Genomic DNA, 15,565 nt, shown 5'->3' on the forward strand with positions numbered 1-15,565 from the left:
GTGTAAACCGATTTTTGTTTTGTTGGGCTTGACGGTCTTCTTGTCAGGGTTCTTGAGGCCATGGTTTGGTCATCTCTTTCAACAAATCAAATCCCCGCCCGCATGGCTCAGTGGTAGAGCGCATCACTAGTAATGATGAGGTCGTCAGTTCGATTCTGGCTGTGGGCATTTGATAACCATTTCTTTTGCTTTTTGCTTTCTTTTTTTGCCCTCAAACGCAATTCGTTTTTTCCAATTGTATTTGTTTTCTTATTTTGCAAGCTTTGGGATTCTTTTCACTATTTTTTTCATCTTGGTGAACTGTGTGTGGTGTATGTAACTCGTTTCGGAGGAAGCTGAAGAAAAGGGAGGAAGATTACTAGGTAGGTAGATGTAATTCTCGACATGCTTTTAAAAGCCGTTGTCTCGCAGAAATGACTTTAATCCCAGATATACATCCTCAAAGGAATGAACTGTTACCCTATATATCTATCATCAATCAATCCATACCTTGCCACATACCTTGCCACATACCTTGCCACATACCTGTAAGAGCATATGTGTTATTCGACGCCATTCTGGACTTCCATCTGCAACTATCTGCGGAAGTCAAGGTACTGCACTTGTTGTCACTGCATCGTCGGACCTGATTCCCGTCATCACATCGATGATAGCACAAGTGCGATTCAATCGGCACGGCACGTCAAGCTCGCTGGCCTCTTCGTCGCTTGTACCTCTTGCTGGCGTCACAGGCGTTTCTATCGCAGCGGCTCCGTCGGGCACTCAGACTTGAAGCTTCGTCTTAGTGTTGAATGACGGGCTACCTTTATGAGATCCCACTTCCACAAGTAGCCGGCGTCGTCCCGTTCGATTTGAGATGAGAAAATAACAGAGTGCGATTCTGATTCCTTCCACGACTTGGCTAGATCCATTGGGTGGACACAGTCATGGCCGCTCACGATGAAACATTTGACGGTTATGCCTTCGACCGCACATTCGCACAGCTAGAAGACGTCTTGTCGCGAGGCTCTGGGGGAAGGTTCAGTCGGTTGGTGGCTTGGAGCTGGTGGACCAGTGGACGCTAAAAGTCTAGGGGGTGGGGAGGGGGACTGAGGACGTAAAGCTGAAGAAGTCGTCGTGGGAGATGGTGTCGCTGAAGTCGTTCATGTGACCTCCAAAGATGAAACTGGGGGTTTGGGACTTTGGGTTGGGTGCTAGTAAGCACTTGAAACGGACTGGTACCTATCCGAGAATACAATGAAGGAAAACTACCTAGGCAATGTATACAAGATGGAAGAGAGCATGTTCGGGACTTGATTGGATCATGAAAGTGAGTTGAAGTCGTGCGTAAAACTTGCAATTCATACGTCCCGGTGTGGTCGGGGACGCCCATCACGTTATACAAAACGACTGCCGGTTTCATAGGGTATTGCCGCTCGTTTATTCTTATCACAAGCCACTGACAGCCTGTGAGTCGAAGACGGAGATATAGATTGAATCTAATATGTGATCTAGCACAGGCGCCATATAATAGGTTACACCTCCTAACACGATTTATAAAATCCCGGGCCATTTCATCAAGATTAGGATGAAACGTGGAAATACCGTGGTTGTCAAGGTACACTAAGTACCTCTGAATTATCTCCTCAGTTGCAGTTTGTAGAGGTAGCCCTGATGAAGTTAAGATGTTTGATAGTGAATGAAAGAACCGTTGATGTAAAAAGCAGACAGAAGACCCAAGAACTGCATGACGTCCTACCCCAAAGCAACAAGAATCCTCTCCCGTTTAAACTTCAGCCACTTCTCGATGGAAACAAAGCCAATCGTAGCGACCCTATAGGCGATACCCTGACGCCTCTTGATCAAAAACAAGAAAAACTCGATGCCTTGCTTCTCTCGCTGTGAAGGATTACTTGACAACGCAAACCACGGGCAAGCATCACTGGCAATTGCAATGAATTCGACCTTCATGCGATCACTTTTCCAGGAGTATTTGGGTCTCTCCCATTCTTCGTCCAGATGACCCAAAACCCAACGTTGAATATGGAAGAATTGATACTTACCTTCCTCGTCATGTACACTGATGGTGTCTTCGTCGCCGCTAGGCTTTCCCAAATAAAGGTACGTACGTTCACACCAGAAGAAGAGGAGCTGGTCATCAGGGGTGCGAGAGAGTCGCTTCGGTGTAATATCCGGGCTGAGAGTCTTGTAGATCGTATCGAGGGTCAAGGGCTCAAATGCGTTTGGATAGCTATGAGTTGGCAGCGGCGATGCGCTTTCTCCACCATTCGTGGAGAAAGGCATGGTCCTTGACATGTTGTCCTCCGGAATGTCATATATTTCCACCAGCCGCACAGGTGTATTTCTGAGCACATACGGCCTAATCTCGAGTTTTAGGAAACTGGCAGAGCGCCATTGTTTCTGTATGTCACCTTTCCAGCCGAGCCATGACCAGCTTGGGAACGACACCTTAACTTGCAGTGATGTAGTCGGTAAAGTAGTGAGACATTCTCTTCGCACGAGACGACGCCATGTCGTTTCCCAGCATAGACTACGACTGAATTTCTCTTTGGAGACAGGCAGACCCCACAACAACTGCTCACCGGTCATCTCTGTATATTCTCGGAGAATAGCAGAAAAGGCGTCATGAGCATCACCATCGAAAGAAAGATCCCTTTTTGAGAAATCAGAAGCCAGTGACCAGAACTGGTACTCTATATCTCGTCGACGGCTCAGAGTAGATCCTAGAGAAGTACTCAGAATTACATGTACCATCTCCATAGGCTGCCACGACAGGGTGGCAAACTTAGTTTCAGTATCGGTCTCCTCCCATCGGCGACACCGCCTGCAACTCCAGAGTAGTTGCTCGCCTGTAAAGATGAATACGCGCCGCGACAGAGATATTTCTTGTAACGTCCATCCGCGAGTTTGCCAAGGAAGGCTATGTGTATATGATCGATTTGAAGAGCCGGTACGGGGCATAACCGTTGAGATAAGCCACAAGGGCATTTCTTGTGGGCCCGCTGGTCTGACTTGAACTTTGCGTTGGATTGCCCTTCGAGGCGTAAGAATACCCGCAAGCCCTGAGCCAGAATTCTCGCCCGCAGCGGCCACAATCGTAAAGTTGGCATTCTTGTAGATATCACCCATTATCTGGAGTTGAGACATCTTATCCGCATCATCGTTTTGTATAATACAGAGCGTGTCCACCCAGAGGTACCGATATCCCATATAGGACGTGAACATCATGGCATCTGTAATAGTTTGCGGAGTGGCCCCCTGAAGAGAACCGGGCAACTGTAGCCGAAGAAGATTCTCACGTTTCAGCATAGCTTGTTGTGTGGTGCCCCATACATAGCTGAGCGTCACGTAAGGAATATCTCCGAGACGGTGCTGATCAAATTCAACAACTGACTTTGATGTCGTGTCGATGAGGCGGAAGACTGATGTTCTGACACCTTCGCCTTTTAGCTTGGCACAACAGTCGTCGTTATCCAAACAGTGACGCAGCCATCGCCTTGGCAATTCCAGGTCAATCAGGGCTGGCCTCTCTCGTCCATTGAACAAGCTTTGTCTTTCGTTCGTGCCCATTTCGATACTTTGAAAGCCTTCAAAGAGCTCAATAACATCTTTATACCCAGGGTATCTCCCCATCCAACTCCACCTCCACGGATGCTTTTCGCGTACTGTCCATCGCAAGGAGACTCTCGGGTAAGGAATGGCGGGGATCTCAAGCGCATCGTACCGCTTCCAGGTCACACCAGCAGGCGCCTCCACGTAGCCGGCCTCGGTGAAGTAGACGTCGCAAATGGTATCTTTTTCGAAAACAGCAGGCGCTTTTACTCGCACCCCTGATGTTTCGAGAACAAGAGAAACTTCCCGGCAAAATGAGCAAGTGGAAGCAGACCTCTCAATACGGCTCTGGGCTCCAAGACTCCAGTGGGGACGATCATCGTTGTTTATGCGATAATTGATCCAAGGAAACCTCCCTTCAATTGGCTGTCCTTCGTTAAGCTCTTCCACATCTTTAGAAGATGGAAGGCGAAGCTGTTCAAAGTCGATGGCGGTGCAGTATTCACAAAGATTTTCTATTTCCGCCATCCTGGATCTGGTCAAAAAGGATTGTGGTGATCCTATTACATGGTTAACCGAGTTCAATGACTCGTAGCGTGAGACCGGTGACTTGCCTTCAGTTCAGGGTCTGCTATTTTCTGTGTAATATCGATGAAGAGAACAAGCGCAAGAAAAGGGCAGTATCTTTTAGATAAGATAATACGCCAGCTACGCTTCAATGCGAAAGATGCTCAAAGCGGTGTGATTTCGGCTGCCATAGAAAACACAAATACTACCCTACTCAGCTGAATGAGCAGTCACGTGAAAAGGGTTACGAACGGGTGAATTAACCATCGGGATGCCGTCCCAGCCTGACAGCCAGAAACATCTGGTGAGGCCAAAGGTCGTTGGCTAGAGAGATATATGTCTGGTCACACTCTCAAATTACCCAGGGAGATAGGGTGCGAGTGGGTATGGACCAAAAAGACACCCTATCTCCACGGGTAAGTTCGCAGGGGGTCGCCCTAACACTGTCGCCGATATATGAGAGGGAAGCCGCGGTAGTCATGATAAGAAGGGGCGCCTCAGAAGAGATCACAGAAGTAGAGATGTTCCGAATCCATCATTGGCTGGCTGTTCCTTCCGATGGTTATCGACTACAGAAGTAGTTATCTTATGGGTAGCCAGAGTCAGTCCCGGTCCGAGTGGCAGCGTCCAATCGTTCTATCCGCCGTGTAGTTCCTTTCGTGGCTCTTCTCCCCATTCTTTCTCCCACATGGTAATAATTATCGATAGTGTTGTTGCTTCCACTCAATCTTCCAGAAGACACCAACTTGTCCCCAGCCGTGCATACTCTTAACTGCGTTTGTAGGCATCGGCGTGGCGAGTGATTGTTAGGTACAAACGGCCAAGAAGCATGCAGCTGTCCTCTCCACGTCAGTAAGCCGTTGGAAGCCTTCCCGGTGGTATGCCCTTCTTCTTCCTTTCAGTTCGGGTTGATGAGAACCTTCTTCCCCCACAACCAAAATGGACGACTCACTCGATGTCTGGTCAAGTCAAGTCCGGAACAAAGAAAAGACGCACACACCCCCAGCAATGAGCACGCACTTCTCATCACCGTCTTCTTCTGCTTCGTGTACATCCTCAACTTCATCGAGCGTTACCATCCGAACTCCCACATCCGACTCGGAATCGAAAACACCATCCTCGCTGCATACCTTCATGACTTCCATACCTCCTCCGATGATGGAACGCTCATCAGAATCTCCCACATCTGATACCGTTGGGGATCTCTACCAAGACCGTGATGACAATCCCGCGGGCAATTCGACATATATCATCCTCCACCAACCAACCAATCTAGCGCTGATGGTGATTGGCGGATTGCCTGCACTCTATAAAGTTCCGGTCGATTTAGGAGAAGGCCACCCCCTCAGAGGCAAATGTAACTGGCATTGGCATTGTGTCGAAACGGACGGGTGGCTCGGCTTTCGCAATGCTGCGGGCGGACGGTATCTCGGACTCAATCTCAGTGACGGAGACACTGCCTCCGATCCGCGCTCCGGCAGCTATCGGAATGTCAGCATCAAGCACGGGGCGTCGGAGCGGTTCATATGCGTCAGGGCGAAAGAAGATGGAAAGCACGAGGAAGGATGTGGGACACCGCAGCAGAATAAGCGCGGATACATCATGTGTTCTCTTCAAATTCCGGCGGAATCAAAGGCAATCCCACGGCTTGTCAAAGCAAGATTGAAGCCAAAGGACTCGGACTCGGGCTCGCATTCGGAGGAAGACTGGGAAGAGGGATTCCCAGTGTCGATGGTTTGGCAGGATGGACAGGAGGGGACGGTATGGAGGGTTGTCAAAGTTTGACACTTGACGAATCGGATGCCACCACTAGCATGAACCGAGGAGCATTATCTTCGAGATTCTCGGTGTTGTCTCAGAGGGCAGTATTATGCCTAGTCGGTTTTATGTTCAAGCTAGAAGTCAAAGCATCCTTTGCCTGTGTGCAGAGATTTCTCATCCGTCGAAACCATCGTATGACGCATCGTCGGCAAGAGCATGTATGATATCGTTTTCAGTCCCTTGAGTACGAGTCGAAAATGGAGAAATCACCAGTTTCTTGATGATGGCTGTGCTGTCGCCTTTAGGTGTTCGTCGTCGTTGTCGTTGTTGTCGTCGATTGTTTCCCAGCTTGCGTGATCAGTACCGTTATCTTATCGACGAGGCTCACGTGATACCCTTCGTCGTCAACATCTACTCCCACCAGCTCGCCACTGCACCAATCAGAGATGACAAGTGATGCAGCAGGCTTTCATAACTTACCAATTCTTCTCATGTGCTGAACCATGGGGAAAAAGAAATCAAGTCTATGTCCCTATGCCGGCGACAATGGCACTCGAAATCAACATCGATATCGCTCATCGTCCCGCTCGCTGCATCTGGCCGCCATCAGGCCTCCTCGTTTTCGATTGATTTCACAACATGGGTGCCTATCTACTGCCATTTTCGTGGTCACATTCCCACCGCTTGAACCCATCACTTTCCCTAGGTCAACCGAATTATATTCTGCTTCCTCCGTATTTCTTTTCGTGTCCACCTAATTTGCCCTGGGACCAGTACCTGTCCTTACCTAGCCCTCGTTATATCATACCAAGTGCGCCTTGAAATCATCCGCTTTTGGACGAAATGTTCTCTTCTCAATTCCCATGTCATGGCCATTCGCTGGTGAATTTGAAGTCACTTATAACGCACCACCAATATCTGAACAAAACTGCCTGGTACTTAACTAACAGCAGTTCACATCCGGGCAGATAAACACAAGTTCCAGACAAACCCACAAGCTCCAACCATTCTTCTCAAGCCCAGCTTTTGGCCTCCCTTCATCCTCATAATTCCCCTCGCGGCTGTGCCTATTTTCCATTGAACAAAGCCGAATTTCGCCCCCTGGGAGGCCTCTCCCTCATTTTCTTCATTTCCTGAATTGCCACCATCTTGCTTCCAGCTACCTAAGCATTCCCCAACAGCAAATTACAAGGCTTGTACAAGAAGTTTGATAGGCAAGGACAGGTGGCTCAGGCAGATGGAATCCCTTGTGTGTGTGTATGCCTTGCGAAAAACAAGATTGCAACCAATCGCAACCAATGAATTGTACTGACACTTCCATACTCAGCACAATGCCATGACTTTCACTGCCATGCTTGGTATTCTAGTCTTTCTAGGTACTCTTGAACGTGCTCAAACTATCACACGGCATTGGCTGCGTGCGTGTTTGTTTGAGAAATCAGGGAGTAAAGAAGTCTGGTTGATAGGTATCGATCTGATCCTGGAGATTCCAGACTGTTTTAATTTCCATGTTCTTGGCTGCGGAGTTGCGGAGTCCATGATGTTAGTCTAGTCTATAATTCCACAGTTTTGTCCATCCTCGGGTAGCATCTAGATCAACCGTTTATCTCCATCGTCCTTTGAGTTGGAGGTAATACGTCAGACGGTCACGGCTAGTAAGCTAGCAAGGTAGTTTCAAGAAGCTCACCTTGGCATGTGTTGGCGCTGGAGAGCATAATCTAGCCAGCCACATTTGCCCAGAAATACAAAACCCAAGATTGTAATGTGATATGTCGTGACGTGAACACACCAACCAACGTAGTCCGAGGTGACGACGACCACAAGGTGAGCATCTACCATCTACCATCAACTCGTCTTTACCCCTGCCTACCACCTCCACGTTGAGTGCGGCATATTCAAGCCCCCCGTCCCCATTAGGATCAAATCCCCATCACCAACAGAGTTTAGAATGTGACTTCAACCCTCACAGCCACGATGCGCCGAGTCGGACATGGAAATTGGTAATATCCACCTACCTAACCAACCCACATGCACTTGAGTGTAAGAGGAAGTCATTGACGACGGTACTGTGAATATGGTGATGGATACCTAACTCGTTTGCCTTGACCACAGGGCTTGGTATATGCCTCGTTAACGTCTTTGACTTCTACTCGGTATGTCTGACATACGCGCAAACATATGCCATACGTGTACTCCGTGAAGCGAGTGAGGCTTAGACTTTTCGTAAATGCCTCCCAGTCAGCCAGTCCCTGTTGATCTTGTCGTCTGGGGTCAAGGCGAGTACGATACGGCTGTCTGGGTTCCACCCAAGTTGATATCAAGTCTTTTTGCTTGTCTCCGTTTTGCGGGCACGGTATCCAATGTATGAAGGCCGGACTGAGACTGAGACCGAGGCTGAACGTTGAAGAGGTCGGAGGTTGGGTAGTAGAGGGAGCATAGGTATGATACCAATAACACCATCCGTAATGTGAGGTCTCCGTCCAGTTAGCTACCTAGCTAGCTAGCTAGCCGTGTTTTCCAGCCGAGCGTTGATCAAGGTCAAGATCCGGAAAGCTTCCGGTCTTCCATCTTCTCATCATAACCTGGTTCGTGATACATATGACCTCAAGTCTAGGCGGGCGGGATTGCTTGCTTGCTTGCTCGCTAGCTGGCCGGCCATCTAGCTGGTCGGCATCAATGTTTCCGATTGGGATCAGAAGCTTCTAGTACAGTGACTGGAAGGGAAAAAAAAGACGAGCGTAACAGGCGTTACGCCTCGTTACCTTATCTTCCTATTTGATGTCCGGGCAGATAGACGACAGTGGTCCGGTCTCGAGAGCGAGAAGCGAGTATCTAGACACCAAGGACGCCGAGCCTCTCGCTCCGAATCATGATCATGCCTGGCGTGACTTTCCATGACTATTGAAGTCGGAAATTGTCTGCTTGGCAGGCTGGAGTGAGTCGTTGAGATGAATACATCCAGGAGTTCCTGGCCTGGTCATGCTTTCTAATTTGTAAGGAAAAGTCGACAGACCACTTACGTGCCTAACAAACCTTGATGTGATTCCACCAAAGAGCTCAAACCTGTCTATCCTCGCTTTACATATTTCTTGAAAGAGACAGATATCCATCTCTCACTCGTCAGGACACTGAAACGTATCAGTTGTAAGTTACCTTACCAGGCCTGCAATTGTTCTGCTGCAAGGTAGTAGCATGTACCTACTACACTGACAGACACCGCTTTTCTCCCACTTCGGGGACCGGGGCCGGGAAGGGACTGACATCAAGCCCAAGCCCAAGCCCAATTTTTCGACGAGTAACGAATGAAACTTGCCCTCTTCCCTTTTGTTGTTCCACGTCGACGGCGCAATGCAGATGCTGCGCCTCAATCTTCTTTTTCACCCTTATCCCAGTGGAGGTTAGCATTACTGTGTCTGGGTCCTCAGTTCCGTCCCGAGTCCTCGTCTGGGTTTATCGGAGGTCCAAGCAGTGCCAGGGTCTCTGGCATACCGTCTTTTTTGTTTTTTCTTCTCTTTTTTTTTTTCGTCTCCATACCACCTTCCCTAATTACCTGTCTGCTGGGCTTTGCTAGATCAGCAGTAGGGGAAAAGAAAAAGGAAAGAAAAAGAAGAGAGAGAACAAATATGTAGCTATCCGTGGGTGGCAGAGATGCAAACAGCCCCTGGAGCTGCTGAACTCTTGTTTCGTAGATCACTTGACCTTGAGTACCGGCCGGAACGGCAAGTATCCCTACCGGTGAGGCTGGACGCTCACCGACTTCAATTCGGGCAGCTGAGTTTTCAGCCTGAAATCTGCGAAGTCGTCTAGTTCGCCGAGGTGTTCAAGAGCTGTGTCCAGCGGCAACGTTCTTGATGTGTACATATATGAGGTACCGGATGTCCTTGGTACATAATCAAGGTATCATTTTACACGCGGGGTGACTCTCAGACGAGCATATCGAAAGAAAGAATCTCTGACAACTGGCTGGATGTCGGCTTGAAAAGGGGGAGACGTTTTGGTAGCCTGTTCGTTTTGCTTGAAGAAATCAGTATTTCCATTCTTGATCATATTTCGAACTGCAACCGGAGACAACGTCAACTTGCAGTATCTCCAACCTTTTTCGATACCCATTCGTCCTTTCAAAATTTCTCAACCTTGAGGAAAATCTGAGAACGTTCAACTACCGATCAGACCACACCACAGCGCTTCATAAAACCCCTCAAGTCAACAACAGTCGAGTGTCCCAAACAGGCGAAGCGAATAACGGACGGGCCAGAATCCATATGGAATGGGGCCCTGGCTTATCTGGTTCATGGCCACCAATAGATAGCTTGGAAGAGAGGGTCTGCATTTGCACAGCCTCAATTTGAGCTCCTCTCCTAGGTCTTGGCGTTGCTAACCACCACTCATGGGGTTCCCGCTCCTTGATCCTGATGTTAGTTGCGTCTCAACTCTCAAGGCCAGTTACTGATCGCCCCATCCATCACCGCTTTCGGTTCCGGAACAAGCAGTTTGATTTTTTTTTCTGTATGCGTGCCAATGGTTCTTGTTCAGGAACGGACAATCCTTTCACCACCTCTTCTAAAAGCACCTCTACGTGGTTGACGATGGCCAGTGAAATAGGGATGTTTCCGTGCGGATCTTTTTCGTACGAAACCCGGCGAAAATAATACCAGCGCACAATGATGGTGAAAGCCGAATGGACCCCAAGGGATCAGATATGCTCCAAGTTCGAAATACTCGCAGGTCAGATAGACGGAGGGCGATACTGCCTAGCATTTCAGGGCGTGTATGGGTAAAGTGTATGCTCATACCTATTGTGTAGCGTCGCCGGACATATTACAGTACATATTCAGATCGCCAAAGTCTAGACTCTGCCTATAGACCCAGTAAATCGAGAGCAGGGCAATCCCCGGCAACATGCATCATCGCCGACCACGAAGCTGGGAAGCGCCCAACGTCGTGTGGAGTCCGCTGTCGAAGGCCTTCGCTGGCAGGCGGGTCAGTCGTGACACGTTTAGGACTTGCACACAGCGGCGGCTCTTTTGAAACACCGGAGGTGAATGGCGTCCAATTGGCCTTGTGAAGTTGGGCATGTTGCGATGCATGGTGATGAAAGCTATGGAGCTTTCGTTCGTTGGCATATATTCGAGAGACCACGGTCATGCATGGCTGTCCGCGGCTGAAGTGTAAATAAAGACCAGATACGCCGTAGTCAGGGTCATTCAGCGATGTTCTGGGTACTATCTTGCGGTCTCTGGTACTATGGTGTTCCCGAATTCCGAGTTGACTGATGGAGCTGCTAACCCAGTATCGGTCTGGGCGTCAATAGTGAAGCAAGTAATGAGCATGGAGTGCCTGGTAAGATCGAGTGTTGTGTGCCATGACAGCAAGACAGTTGCATACCTAGCCACATATCTAGTATGCAGACGTGACGTGATGTTTCTGCACTCGCGGTCCTGTGACCCGCTCTCTGGATGGTTGTTTGCAACACTATTGTAACTTTGGAACGGTCTTGTCCCGTGTATGATACACGAAGGTCAGCAACTTTGGCATCCCATAAGGCTGAATCCTCGGCGTGATATGGGACAGCCTTGGCTATGCATTGCTGACATATGTGCACCACGTGCGGCTCCCAACCTAATTGCTTTAAGGGTGATGTTGGACGCAAGTGGTGGTATCTTAATGGCTGCCTTGCGTGTCGCCTTGCCAACGACCTTTCGCCATGATCTTGGAAAATGTGCATATCGCAATTCGCCTTGGATGGTGTGGGTTTAACCCGTGGGCCACGTCGCTGACAATCTCCGGCAGTCGGGTGGCCATACAGAGTCACGAAGCTTTGCGTGTACTGAATGGTTCGTGCCTGGTACTTGACATGGAGGTAAAACTTTTGCTCAACACGACAGTACAAGCCACCTGCCTGCGAGGATTTCCCGGAAGGGCAGCACTTGTATAGTGTAAGTGTGAAAAGGGGGCATGAACACTTGGAGACAATGTCAACGATCAGCTTCCTAAACAGGAATTGTCTCCAGGGTATCGGAGGTGTGCTAAGTGGGGACGAATTCTGCGCAAAGGATCGATGGCCGATTGTGGCATAAAAACCTATCTCGTGTTAGCCGTGACGGGATAGATGTGAATAATAGGTATTAAATCGTTATTTTGGGGATTTGCCCGCTTCGTTGGGAAGCTAAGCTGCGTATCAAACTACTGCACCCGATATCAACATGGGTATATGGAAATAAATGCAAGCCTTCTGGAAATATGTTCTTGCAAGAGAATCCATCTAGAATGTGACAACTTGAAGAGCGGTTCCGTCTTGGGGGGGCTTGGTTCCTGAGCATGCGAAACATGATATGCCTACTCGTTATTCCGCGTGTCAGCAGTGGGGGCTAATACTCATGGAGATTGCTACCAAGCCGCGCGCCAAAGCAGTAAGCATAAGCGGGCAGTGTTCGGAGTAAAGCTATTATCTCCGGAACGAAAAGGAAGCCTAGAGGTCAGCTTTAAGATGCCGGTAGTTGGCAGATGGGGAACGAATCATATGGCGTTCTCGGATGACTGCCGATAGACAACTGGAGTCCCGGTTGTCCGGGCTCTTATAAACCAAAGCGGGGATGTCTTTACACATTGGTCAAATGTGGGCATGTGGTGCCAGCTCAACGAGGGTATTCCGGTTATGATGTGGAAAAGAGGAGATGCCAATGGTGGCTTGGATGTCTCTGCTTCAGTGCCGAGCGAGTAGAGGTTTGTGGGAAAGGTTCAAACGTGCAATGGCCTGGATAGCTGACATGAAATCGCAAATAGATGTCGCATTATTGCGTATAAGACAGCGCAGCGGGATGATGAGTGTGGCGCTTCTTGCTGATGATGAGAGTGGTTGTTAGCATGTGTACCAAGAGGGTATAATTGCGCTGCGTGAATGTTCGAGTTCAATCTCAAAGGAAGTACGGGATCATCTTGGCCTTGACTTTGGTTGTGTCGTGGAAATGAAGTGCCAATCCGCCAAGATCATGCAATTCCATAACGGCGGCATCATGTGTCGGCTTCGAAGTCTTGAATGGCCAGGTAGTGCAGTATTTCTCGCAGGGAAATGGCAGCAGGCGGTTAGGTACTGGTGGGATATCCACGTTGTGAGGGCGTTTCATAAAACACTCAGGTATCAACCTTGAAGCATTGCTCGGCGGCAATGGTGAGATTGCATGGCTGCCAATGGTGGATGGACGAGGCTGTGCAACCCGTCATCAAGATGACTGTTGAAAATTCCTTCATCCATCTGCCCTTTGATATTCTCGTGGTTCCGTACTGTTCAATGCGAGTGTCGGATCAAAGAGTCGATATGGCTCCAAAGTCCAGAATCGGGAAGGCGAAAATAGCCGGAACCATGAGCATCACGGTAACTGCGCCTCCCTCAGCCAAGTCTCAGTTCGCCCGAGGACATCGATACAGACAATGGGAGGGGTCGCCGCGTCACGATCTTATTGTTCAACTGTTGTTGAGGTTTGGTCGCATGTGCTCAGCTAGCATCAATCGCCAGTGTCCAGGTTGGGTGGTCAGGGTGGAGAGAGGTGATACTGAGGATGCGGGGGAACAGGAGGAGGCCAAGACGGGGGCAAACTAACCTCAAGTATCAAAAGAGGCAGCTCAACCTAGCTAGCTCATCGATGGCAACTTGCCGGCTACCTCTGAGAGCCATGGAACCATTGAAAGCCAAGAGCACAGCCACTCGTCTAAAGAGGAAGGCTGAGAGGGTTGGTAGCTGACTGATAATTAATTCAATCAATGCGAGTAATTGTTGCCATTGAGGTAACAGAACAGGGAAGATGTTGAGAAGGTAAAAGTGTGGTGCGCTTAGACAGGTTGCCGTGGTTGTGGTGCAGTGGGGTTGGCTTTCTGCGGTTATTTTATGCAACTTGCTGCGGTGCAAACGAACCACCAATACTGCATGCGCGCACAACCCTTTGACTGGGAGACGTTCTTCCAAGTGCAGTGACTGACTGACTGACTGGCAGGATGAAAACCTTGCAGGGACGACCGACTGAGAGTGCGGGGGATGCTCCAAGTTAAATTGTGGAGGCAGCCGAGACATTTCCAGTCGTTGCCGTCCCGGGTGCACTTTCCCAAACTGAAGTCAGGAACGGGCGACTCGGACTGAGCGAGGAACACAACCACTGTTCTCGCCCCAATGCTGATGTCAGTCAGGAACAGAAATTCATGGAGGTTGAATTGAAGTTAGAAGCTCCACCCGTTCGGCAAGACCCACCCCCTGTGCAGAAGGTTAGGAAGCAGCACAATCCCCGAGCCTATCAGACTCTAACAAATGCTTGAGGTTGAAAATCCAGAGATCTTGAAGATTGTAAGTGTTAAGCTTTTGCCGGCATCCACATATGTGGCACTATCAGGAGGCCGTTGCGACCTTAGCGGGCATGCATGGGGACCCCACAAAAGGTTGAAATTAAAACTGGAGCCTTTGTTAGTGGGCGGCTCATGATGTCCTGCGGCTGGCGCTGCACGCTCGAGGCACATACTCACCCCAAGCAGACTAGCGACATTACATTTACCAGATTTAGTACCATTTCAAGTTAGATGATGTGAATTGATCATGGCAGGTATCCCCGCATCGAGTTGTCCCATGGATTCCATACCATGTATTGAGATCTGCCGAGAAATGGATAATGCCATGTACAAAGCAGTAAGGTCTGAGGGTTATAATGCCGAATACTTTTTCACCAGCAGAGACCAGCACTGCAGGGTTGGGTGCATTGATAAGTGCAAAAGGGTAAACAGATTGTCTTTGGACGGTCCAACTGAGAGAAAGGAAATCCAAGGCCGAGTGAAAATTACGGTAACGATACTGGGTTACATCGGCCGGGCGGTTCTCCAGTCCCCAAGAACTAGCAGATGCCAAGTGTGCCAAGAGTGGCAGTGCTCAGTTGAAGCTCCGGCGCCAAGCCTATCAGAGGAGCTTGTTTGGAGATCCATTGTGAAAGACGCAGACGTTGCACTGACTTTGTTCGCCCATGGCGCGAATGATTCGGTGTCGTTGTCGTTGAACAGTCGCCGTCAGTCCGTCCCGTCTTCTGATGGCCCGGCTGGTGGTGCCCGAAGGTGCAAGTCGGGTGAGTTTGAGGCGGTCCAGTCCACATTGGAGAAAAGGCAATTGGACCAGCCAGACGCATCGAGAATGAACGAACAGAGAGGGAATGAGGGTGAAATAAGATCTTCTCTCTCTCGGAAGGAAGGACCTGAGTGCCAGCCAAGTGCATGTCTGTAGTTCTAGTACACTATTTGTGCGATTCGACGCCTCAAATTTGCACCTTCCATTTCCACAAGTCAAACAGATTGCCCGGCCAATTCCTGCAAGTCTCACATTTTCCAAGATCAAAGCACTTTTCAAGTTGTGTGCCACACACCGACCGACCGACATTGCTGCCGCTGCACTACAACCTCCTGTCTCGCTGGTTTCCATACCAATACTCCCCTCCCCTCCCCTCCCGTCCCTCACCACCAGAGGAGCTTCTATATCTAGGGCATCATCATCAGCCGTCATCAATATCATGGTCCCCTCTTCATTGACAATCTTTTTTCTTTCATCTTGCCATATCGAACCGTTGTTGATCCGCCAACAAAGCGCATCCTCCTCAAAATTACTTGGTAGAATACGTCTCGACAGATGCGTAGTTAATACCGACCAAGGTTACACTGGTAA

The 15,565-nt window shown here is 49.3% G+C and overlaps 3 protein-coding genes and 2 non-coding genes across 5 annotated transcripts; 4 read left to right on the top strand and 1 right to left on the bottom strand.

Annotated features, from left to right (window-relative positions):
- Nucleotides 1–96: 96 nt before the first annotated feature.
- Nucleotides 97–168, top strand: NCU15363. The gene has a single exon. It is a non-coding gene; the product is annotated as a tRNA-Thr (tRNA).
- A 1,512-nt stretch (nucleotides 169–1,680) lies between these two features.
- NCU04734 (hypothetical protein) lies at nucleotides 1,681–3,932 on the bottom strand (the record flags this gene model as incomplete). The annotated part of the gene is made up of 4 exons (XM_955276.2): nucleotides 1,681–1,988; nucleotides 2,043–2,400; nucleotides 3,019–3,794; nucleotides 3,887–3,932. 4 exons carry the CDS (start codon nucleotides 3,930–3,932, stop codon nucleotides 1,735–1,737), a joined length of 1,434 nt encoding a protein of 477 aa, XP_960369.1. The 3' UTR covers nucleotides 1,681–1,734.
- A 713-nt stretch (nucleotides 3,933–4,645) lies between these two features.
- Nucleotides 4,646–6,196, top strand: NCU04735 (hypothetical protein). Its single transcript, XM_955277.2, has one exon. The coding sequence runs from the start codon at nucleotides 5,059–5,061 to the stop codon at nucleotides 5,902–5,904; it is 846 nt and encodes a 281-aa protein (XP_960370.1). The 5' UTR covers nucleotides 4,646–5,058; the 3' UTR covers nucleotides 5,905–6,196.
- Nucleotides 6,197–11,338: 5,142 nt separating this feature from the next.
- NCU14167 lies at nucleotides 11,339–12,520 on the top strand. The gene has a single exon (XR_897971.1). It is a non-coding gene; the product is annotated as a ncrg121 (non-coding RNA).
- Nucleotides 11,833–13,822, top strand: NCU17069 (hypothetical protein). The gene is made up of 2 exons (XM_011396778.1): nucleotides 11,833–13,366; nucleotides 13,479–13,822. The coding sequence occupies exons 1-2, from the start codon at nucleotides 13,046–13,048 to the stop codon at nucleotides 13,617–13,619; spliced, it is 462 nt and encodes a 153-aa protein (XP_011395080.1). The 5' UTR covers nucleotides 11,833–13,045; the 3' UTR covers nucleotides 13,620–13,822.
- The last annotated feature ends 1,743 nt before the right edge of the window (nucleotides 13,823–15,565 follow it).

The sequence above is a fragment of the Neurospora crassa genome, linkage group VI, assembly GCF_000182925.2.
Source record: "Neurospora crassa OR74A linkage group VI, whole genome shotgun sequence".
Taxonomy (NCBI): domain Eukaryota; kingdom Fungi; phylum Ascomycota; class Sordariomycetes; order Sordariales; family Sordariaceae; genus Neurospora; species Neurospora crassa.